The 10,147-nt window shown below is 39.8% G+C and overlaps 1 protein-coding gene across 4 annotated transcripts in view; it reads right to left on the bottom strand.

Moving 5' to 3' along the window:
* jvl (javelin-like) overlaps positions 1–10,147 on the bottom strand; it is a 109,053-nt gene continuing 98,906 nt past the window's right edge. For all 4 annotated transcript variants that reach the window (XM_033470568.2, XM_033470569.2, XM_076518734.1 and 1 more), the window contains 2 exons: positions 9,053–9,751; positions 1–4,937 (listed from right to left, as the gene is read on the bottom strand). In XM_033470568.2, the coding sequence (XP_033326459.1) occupies positions 4,662–4,937; positions 9,053–9,751 (975 nt within the window). In that variant the 3' untranslated portion in view covers positions 1–4,661. The remainder of the gene's footprint in view (positions 4,938–9,052; positions 9,752–10,147) is intronic.

Here is a 10,147-nt window from a genome sequence, read left to right as displayed (position 1 = left end):
TTACGTAATATCGTATTTATTAAACGAATCACATTATCGCAGAGATATCGTTACACAGATGTTCTGTACATTAAACTAACTTTAAATAATTCACGATGCCGTACGTATATACAGAGATAAATGATGCCGGTGTGGTCACGATCTCGATAATAAAACAATAGATCGAACGGTGTGAGGCCCCCGCTAGAATGGACACGGGGACTCGCTAACGCGTTTTTTTAAGCTAGGATCAAGTTTATAATACAACGACGATAAAAACAACTATCATCGCGAAAAAAAATAAGGAAGCTGCTAACGTCGGTGCGGCTGGCGCATCGTTCTCCGTCGCTTTCGTTCTCTCACAGTCGTTAATTAAGATATAAAAATAATAGCCATCCGCAGTGGAACCACTGCGTTCGCACACGCGAGAACAATTAATTAATTCTGAGCATTATTTCTTTTCTTCGTCGCTGATACGTTCGCCTAACGCGACGGTAACAAAGGAGAAAAAGACCGTCGCGGTGCCGAACGTCCTTCTCCATTTTGGTTTCTCACGGTCACGTGTTAAAATACCTCGACGCTAAAATAATAAGTAATGTCCGTCAGTCCTATCAGTTCGGCTAAGTTAATCACATAGTTCGCGCGGTTATTTTTTATACTAGGATCACAAGTTTAGCTCTGTGATTAAACGTACGCTCGATAGTTTCACGTTAATCCACATTTCTTTCTCTCTTTCGCTTTCTCTCTCTCTCGCTCACATTCTCTCATCTTTTATTATAAATAACGAAATTGGTTGAAGCAAGGAACTGTATGGTACGTAGTAGTTTTCGTCGATTCACCGTACGATTTACGATTCGACTAATGGAATCCGGTGACGCCGTTAAATCATCGACACTAACGTTTACAATAAAAATCGTGCGCGCTTCTCGTTCCCTTTCTCACGCATAGAGACACGTTCTCTTTTTCTCATTGAGTGCCAGCGTATTCTGCAATACAACTTTGTGTGAAATGAAAAGTTGTTTGTGAAACAGTGTTTTTGAAACATCGAGACAAATTGTAAATCGAAGTTTTCGGAACTAGACATTGGTTCTTTATGTATTTGTAATATTTACATTGTAATAATTGTTGTAGTATATTAAAACGTACAGAAGCGCGTCCAGTAAAAACTGGACTGAATTTTATATCTTGAAAGTATTTGAAGATAAATATATAATATAATATAAAATCGGTTTGTATTTGATAAAATGCCAATAACGTTCTTTAAACGAGTTTACTGGACGCTTCTGTATGTTTTAACATACTAAAACGTTAAAAACAGATATATACAACAAAATAATGTCAGAATCATTTGTACAAGAACTCATGTGTAAGATATTTTATGAAATTACTAAAAAACATAAATAGAAAAGCGCATCTTCGCCTTGATTAGACGCAACAATTATGCACAAGAATGTTATTACAAAATACGTGCAAATGATTTGAATAAACTTCTAATAAAAAGGCTTGAAGTGCTAAAAATTTTGATCAATTTTTAATAACTTTCGGGGAGACATAAAATGTCCATGAAATGTATTCTAAAATGTTGAGAAGTTTCGTAGCTAGACTCAATTGAGAAAAGATTTGTTTGTTATATTGATTTCGAACGTGTTGTTGCGTGGTGTTTAAGAATATTGTCGAAGATAGGTCACCACGCGTGATATGTGTGTATCTGGAAATGCTGTTCGCATAATCGAGAAACCCTCTTTCTGCGTTTCATTCGCTTTCGCGTGGCCCTTCGTGTCTCGTTCGGTATTCGTCGAGAAAATATGTATAAAGTCTTTCTCCGAATAATGAATATTACGTTAATGTTCCTCGCTACGAACGTTCGATAATAGTCCCCGCATCTCTCATACATACAAATAAATAAATTCTACTAATTACAACGCAAGTTCGAACATAAGGTATAAATTCTACATGGAATATGAGATTATGGTTTTTCGGATTCGCTGCATGGAATGTGCTAAAGGATGGTCGTGATATCGCTGATTGTTATTAACATTTTTCTGGTGAATTTTTCGCAAGATATTCGAACAAAAATTCGACGAATTTTTGCAGCTTTATAAATCACAGAAATGATTAAATGAAAGCTGGGCAATATTTAATGGAATCACCATTGAAATATAAATTGCATTTAACTGATGTATTGATCTTTCAGTTTTACTTGATGTATAATCACAATTGATTGGAATAAGTATACAATCGTCAATGAAATAATCAATTGCGAATTTTGACGATTAATTGTATGCCTAGCTCTGTGTATAATTAATATTTTCCGTCGAACATGATTTTTCTTATGTACATTGAAAATAGATCAAGTAGAATATTGTATTCCGTTTTCGCACACAAAAATTGCACTGAACCTCTTCTACCGCACATCGAAAAATTCAATGTACTTTCAAGATTAATAAGTTTCCGTTTTTACATCAGCTTGTAGATACAGTCTTACGTTTGATGAAGAAAATTATGCATGAAATAGTCTATTGTACAAGTAAGCATGATTGTTTCGTAGACATAAACTATTAAAGTGATACTTGTGAGAAAAATACTAGAAATCTTGTACTCACTGAGTCAGGATTGAGCGAATGTTTCTTTATAAATGAATTTTGCAACTTGCAAACCAGATAATTCCGTAGAAATGTTTTCTCAATAAAATCAAGTGACACAAATTGCAAGTGACACTCAGTTCCGGAATATAGTGACAAATATCGTTCAATAAATTTTTTTGAAGATTCTGGACATGAGTTATTACACTGAAATAAAGATAATCAGGGATTCATACGTATACAAACCGACATATACAAACCGATATCTCTTTCAGTGATATATTATGTCCAATTCTTTCCTGCTTTTTTTGTCACGTGAAAACAGAACAATCAAATGTATAATCATCGTTAATACATTAATCATCGACAAGTACGCATATTTGTCAAATTATTATAAAATTGCGTCAAATATTTTACAGGGTAAGAAAATTTCGTGTAAAACCTTCATTTCGTGTAAGTGAACACACATGGTGAACCATGTATACTTTCTGATTTCTGCAATTGAGGACACGTTCCTTCCTGGCACAGCTCGACGACAATTAAGTCAATGAATCAATCTGTTTTTTAATTAATAGACTGTGGACTATGCAAAGTAAATAAAAAGATTTTCACATTTTTTCATTGAATGCAATAATGAACAAAACGACGATTAGAACTGTTTTCTATCTGCGCGTTTAATTTTGATGATAAATGTATAAAGTCCACTGTCTAATTACGAGAGACAATTCCATAGTGCTCGAGATACAAAGTACAGTCTGGTATTGCATGGAATAAGTTCGTAAAAATGCAATTGAAATGCAAAATGAAACAATAGGGCGTAATGAGATGACACGATAGGCTACTGTAAAAATAACTCGCATACACGTCTCTTCGGCCGTTAGTTTCACTTTATGCGTATAAAACAATGTTGGTACCTTGGATCACTCGTTCCTAATATCTCTCAAAATATCGATGCCTATAGCAAATATTTCTGGTTGTTCCGTTTGCAGCATGAAATAATAAAATAAATGACTACCTCTTCTTCTAAAGAAAATATTCGCGGCTTGTCGATTGCAAGTCTGTTTCAAAATATGAATGTATCCTAGTATTCTTTAATCAGGATGATTTTATAGTCATTCTGCTCCATAGGCCATACGTTGCTTAGTTTTAAACAATACAATTAATTGAAGCACCGTGCATACAGAACTATGCACAGTGACGAAAACGATTTTCTACTGATTATAATTAATCCTCTGCCTCAAGATTTCTTTTACATTAATTAGAATTCCTTTCTCTAGAGGAAAAAGGAGATCTGTGTCAATTGTATACTTGTATTTTCTTCAATCACTAAATTGATATTGATGTTTTTTATTTCCGTTCGAAAGAAATTAATGAATATATTCTAGATTCAAGGCAGGGGGTTAATAAATTGAAGAACAGAATGCACTTTTCCCAGTAGCTATAGAGAGGATGTTTATAAAAAAGAATTTCTAGCAGGAAACTATTACGTAAATTTATAAAAATGTGTATGGTAATCAACATCCGCAGGCTAGCGATGATAGCAGTACACAAAAGGCACTGATCAAGGTAATCACTCCAACCTTGATTTCTCGTCACATCTAAAAGTCTGCGATGTTACAGTTTTCCCTCGTTAGCGTCTTGTTACATGATTATTGCGTATGGAATCACAGAAGCTCTGCCAATAATGCTACTGATTGATGTAGAATATTAGATAGCAGTATACACACTGCTAAGTGATATAAATATATGTATACCATAAAAAACCCTGAACCCAATCCTTGAGGTCCAATCTCAATTCTTACATCATTCAACCCATAAATTAAAATGTCTTTTACAATAACTGGTTAGAAAATTGCAACTGAACCTCAAGACCTATATTAAACAATTCTAGCATCTCAAGGATGAAGTTAAATAATTTACTTTCCGCAATCCTTGCACCCCAAGGATCAAGTTAAACCGTAATCCGTAGACCCTAAGGACTGGATAAATTAATTCTACATTTGGGTCTATCGTATTCGAGATAATATGTTTTTCACACCAACGCTCCATAACGTTTCGCTGTCGCGGAGCCGCTAACGAAGGAAAACTGTATCTTGTCGTCTACGCATAAAACAGGGAATCGTCTTGGTTCGCAGCGAAGTCATCGGTGATCAGACTCTCTGGCATCGCAGTGGAGTCGATGCTGTCGAAATAGCGATGCGGCCAGACAGAGCTTTGTCTAAATCTTCTAGTAGGTGAACCGATGATGAACTCCACCCTAGTGGACCCAGTCACCGACGAGGTCTCCTCATTCAACGAGTCCGTGTACAAAGAGGAGTCGCTATGCCGGAAGCTGCCGTTCGTCGAACACCAGGAACTCGGTGGTTCGGTGCAGCTCTGAAAAATAGCGGTCTCGTTAGTGTTTCGGGGTCATCGACTCGTTGCTCGGACAAGTTCTCCTTTTGTCAGCAGCTTGGCACACGCGACTGCGTTTCAAACCCTCAGAGGCAAAGTACACAAACCATACCCCACGATAATCAGTGCTCGGTCTTTGACGCACAGTCTGTCAAGTAGTTAATGGGGCTAAGGGTGGTTTTGCAAAATGATGGATGGACCTTTGCGCAAAATCGCTCTGGAGAATTGTTTCAACAGAAAATTGTTGCTTTTGTCTGTTACATAAATGGGTACTAGTGGTCACTGGATCAAATTTAATACAATTGGATATTATTGGTATTATTTGAGAATGTTCTGCTATTTTCCAGTGCATTAATTTTGAATTTCGTAAATCTTTCTCTGCAGTTATTTTTATAAATTGCGCGGAGGAGGTTCTCTTTCACAAACGTCCATTCAAACACATTCTGAAAAATCATCTTCAGCATGGACGCCCATTATTTTCTTGACACTCTGTGTCACAGTACAAATGACAATACCTGTTGTGCCGGTAATTGATGTAAATTTAAAGATTAAAACACGATACTCTTATCAAAGTGACTGCAATTATGGTTCCACGCGTTTCCAATGGCGATAGAAGGTTCGGTAATTATGCAGACGACCTTGAGAGACTGTGTCACCAACTAAATAGTTTTATTCGTGAGACTGCCTCGTTAGATTTTTCTGTAAATTTCAGTCAATTTAAAGTCAGCCTAATCGAATTTATGAATACTACCCGGATATTCTGAAACGCTTTCTAGTTGAAGATCTTGCTTGTCATCGGTGTTTCTATCGCCATTTCTTCTCGATCTTCTACGCCAATGGTAGATATTTTCGAACCGTTTCGGCAAATTGGAAAATTGTCAAATGAAAAATGAATTGTCAGATCTCGTTCAACAGACTTCGGCATAGTAAATCAGCACTTGATTCAGGACTAGCACGTAGCACTGGACACGTGAGATGGATAATGAACCGCAAGGCTAAGCAGGTAAGCGTGTGGTCGATTCATTTTCCTTTGCATCAATCATAAGTGCGACTCCCGAGCCACGTTCATGGCTCTCGAGGATTACGTCCGCATACAAGCAACGCTAGCAAATAAGATCAAACTTGAGCAAATGAAAGAGCAAACAAACCGAAAGATTAATGGACCATTCGAAACAAAGGGGGGGAGAAGAGCACTGCTAGGCACGGTGCGACAATTTGTGGTCGAACATCTATACGTATTTGTGGTCGTGCGTGTTAAATAAATTGATCGGCTTTTTCTTTCGCTCCGACCTTGATATAATTCATTATGCCGGACGCAATCGTACGTGGAGGCAGGGACCATGGGAACGAACGAGGATAGGGATGGATCATCCCCCATGTCCCTAGTACGGTGAAATTGCCGGTCGAATTCTGTGACTTTCGAAATCATCGGTGACCAGTTTGTTTTCCAAAATTTGTTCATCGAATAGTCGGTGATTCCTTCTAAAAGTATTCGACGGTAACTTAAATAATCGCGAACGATTGTGGTCAATTGATTCGCCTGGGGACGGGTTGCGTCTCAAAAATCATTTGTACAGGGTGACAGATCTTTGACTGAAAGAGTTGTTACAATCAATAAATTTGTATCTGTGCTTCTATTAAGATTACGTTAAGCCTTGCACTGAACACCGAGGTACCAATTCTTTTCTATTTAATTATACAGCTACTTAAATGTACCAGTGAATTCACAAGATTCGTCGAGACTCGACCAACATGCGCTTATTTCAAACATGTGGCAGCGCCACTGCAACAGAAACCGGAGATACCATTTCCACTGCAGGGAAAGTTTTGCCAATCTGAGACCGCAATACAAAACAGGCTACTTCCTCAAACTCCCTCATGATCCTCTAAAGTTATACAGTTTCAAAGACCAATAATGTGAGTTCACCGCATCCTTCTCCAAACAACACTAAAAACAGCAAATCGGTTAAAATGGCCCAGTAGGAACACGTCGCAAAACGTTCTACTGGGAAACAAAAACAAAAGAGATCCAAACAGGGGAAAATGTCCCAAGAGTTTAGGGTTTCAGTGGGAAGCTGACTACGGGGTGCGTGCGCATGCCAAACTCTAGGTGAAAGGATCCAAAGAACTATGACGTACTACCTTACAAAAATAGACAAACAATAGAAACAAGGAGACGGCAAATCAGGATACATGTGTGAATATGATAAAGTAAAATAAAAAAAAAAGTAAAAATAAAAACAAAAAGGTACAGGCTGATAGCTCACCACATCCAGGAAGAAGCATCGAAGCAAATGATAATAAAAGAAGCATAACTTACGAGAAAAACCGGCGGCACGCGAGAAGGGGCCATTTTCTTTATTGGACCGCCGCCGGGGACGGGCTCGAACGCACGCTCGCCTGCGCTCCAGATCAGACATTTCGGTAGTGGATCGTCGTCGTGATTAAGGCAAGTATCGGTCGAGAGTCTCTGTTGTTACGGTCAGAGTTTGAACGAACGTTTTTTCTCAAACAATAACGATCACCGTCGCAGGTATTGCGCTTTTGGGGACCGCATCGGTTCCATTTATCCGGTTTCGCGCCGAGAGAAAACAGGAGCCCACGAGAGAGAACGCCGAGAAGAAGATGTGTTGAGGAGGATGGATGGTCGAGAGGAACGATCGTGTGTGATTGTTCGTGGTCGGTGATCGTAATCGTAATCAGTCGTGATCGATCGGTTACACACGCCGGACATGGTAAGCGAGACCGACAGCGGGACTAGCTACCGATTCGCTGCGACCGCAGCCTCACTTCCGGTCGCTTTAGGTCGTCCTGTGAACCGGGACCACACGGTTGTGAGCACGAGACTGGGCACTGTGGGATCTTCCAGCCATCTAGCTGGACAAAGTTGAATAAAGTTGCATTTTGAACCAGTACTAGCCGTCTGATCAAATTATGCTATTTTAAATACTGGATTGTAATGATCCATTGAGCATTGGATCCGTTTTAACTCTTGATTGCGATCTATTCGATTCAAATGCTAATTTCCTAACAGTTAGTTTCCATGATTAGCTTTTTAGATAGGATCCAATAAGGAGGTCAACACTGATCCCATAGAAACAAGTTCAGTAACATGTTATAATGATTCTGTTTTGTCTCTTAGATCTAGTAAGAAGATCAACGTTGATCTCTCTCACAGAGAGGAACAACTTCAAGCCCGCCATTTTATCAGATAGTGCAACTTTAAGCGATAGCTGAGAATGATCTATTATACCTTGCATGACAGCGTTTATGTTTCACTTTCACTCGTGGCTACAACGGATCCATCTAGACTTTAATTTTCTCGCAACCAATTTCAATAATTAGCCTCCTCAATTGGATTCGACAAGAAGATCAATACTGATATTGTTCCATAAATAATAATTTTGTTACATAGATAATAATTTCGTTCTAGAAACTCTATTAAACATTAAATGGTGCGGCACACTGTGAACTAAAGTTGGAAACGACTCGTTTAAATACTAATTTTCTAGCAGCCAGCTTCCACGGTTAGCTTTATTAGATCTAAAAAGAGATCGATGTCGATTTCAAAAGAACAAGTCTAAAACTGTTTATCTTGTAAGTGTTAATAAAATGTATACCCTGTTTCATAATACCGCAAATCTCGTCGTTAAAACAGCAGTAATCAATACGAAGCCATTCCTATTCAACGCTTTCTTTCTTATTAAATCCTAGCTTTCAAATGAAGAGTAAAAAGAAATCTTCCCTAAAAACATTCTAATTTACATAGAATCGTTCCTTGAAATGTCTGGCACCCTCGGCCTACTACCCTGTACATGTATCAACAAGATGTATCTTGTTCATCCTAAATAGAGAATCGTTTCTTCGAGACAACAAGCTTGTCTAGTTAGATTGCTAGAACATCCCACAGTGTCTGAATAGGAGTAGGTCCTGGGATCGGATGGGAGGCTCGTGGGGCACGTTAAGAAGCACAGCGGAGGTCCCTAACAGCGACTATCGGCCGTCCTGGCGAAGATGTGGGGTGTCTACTAGACGGGGCCGTTGGACAACGACGACTTCAGCCAGTTGCTCCAAAAGTATTGCTTTACGGGTCGTACCTTGCCGTTCTCAGAGTCAATGGACGTCGACGCGCGGGCCAGGCTGTAGGAACGGCGTGCGGGGGCGGGCGGTCGTCGAGGAGGAGTCGTCCCCGGGGATGAGGACGTGCCGAGGTTGTTAGACTCCAGCGAGTCACGGGCGCGGGACAGCGAGGAGGATTTGTGTAGGGAGTCTCGGCTGGAATTGTTACGCGGCAGGGACCTGTTCAGGGACTCCCTATTCGTTTCCTTGCTGTTTCCGGTCCCGCTGCTGCTGCTGCCGGCCCCGCTGTTGTTCCCGCTGTTCCTCGTCAGGCTCTTGTTGCCCAGCGAGTCCCGGCTCGAGTCGCGGGCCTTCGACAGCGACTTGCCACCGTGACTGTCACGACTAGAATCACGTGGCGGTCTTGTCAGCGACTTCAACGACTCCTTGCTGTCGTTTCTTCCGTGGCTGGGCGGCCGAGGCGCTGTCGCCTTCGATGTGGAACCCGGCAGGGGTATACGACTAGGTCGCCGACGAGGAGAAGGTTTCACTTCCACAGCTTGGTGGTGGTCCCGAGCCGATTCCGTGCTGCTACCTGGTTCCAGTCCTGTCTGCTCGCATCTCGGTTGGTCACCGTTCGCATCCGGGTCCAGCTCCGTCGGAGGACGCTGCTGCAGTCTTTCGAGCACCCGGACTCGGGCCCTGGTGCCTTCTAGTTCGATGTTCCTCTCTTCCAGCTGCAATTGATGTCACATGATTAGGTTTGCAGACTGCGACAGAGATTGGCAGGGTGGGCGGTTTTGTGCACAAGAGGACTCAACTCTATTCGATAAAATTGGTCATTGATACAGTTTTACCAAATTTATACATAGTTTTATAGAACTTACAATTTTACAAAACTGATACAATTTTCTAACAAGCTGTGTAGAATTCTACAGAACATATACAATTTTATCAAAACTATATAAAATATCATAAAAAGTATACACTATTTTGAACAAATAACGTGTGTATTCAATTTTATAAAAATTATGTACAGTTTTATAGAACTTATATATAATTTTATGTAACTTCTACAATTTTATAGAAGTTATATGCAATTGTATACAACTTATACGCAATTTTAGATAATA

Source organism: Megalopta genalis, chromosome 2 (genome assembly GCF_051020955.1).
Source record: "Megalopta genalis isolate 19385.01 chromosome 2, iyMegGena1_principal, whole genome shotgun sequence".
Classification (NCBI taxonomy): Eukaryota; Metazoa; Arthropoda; class Insecta; order Hymenoptera; family Halictidae; genus Megalopta; species Megalopta genalis.
Note: the sequence above shows the minus strand (reverse complement) of the source record. Positions and strands in the feature narration are given on the sequence as shown.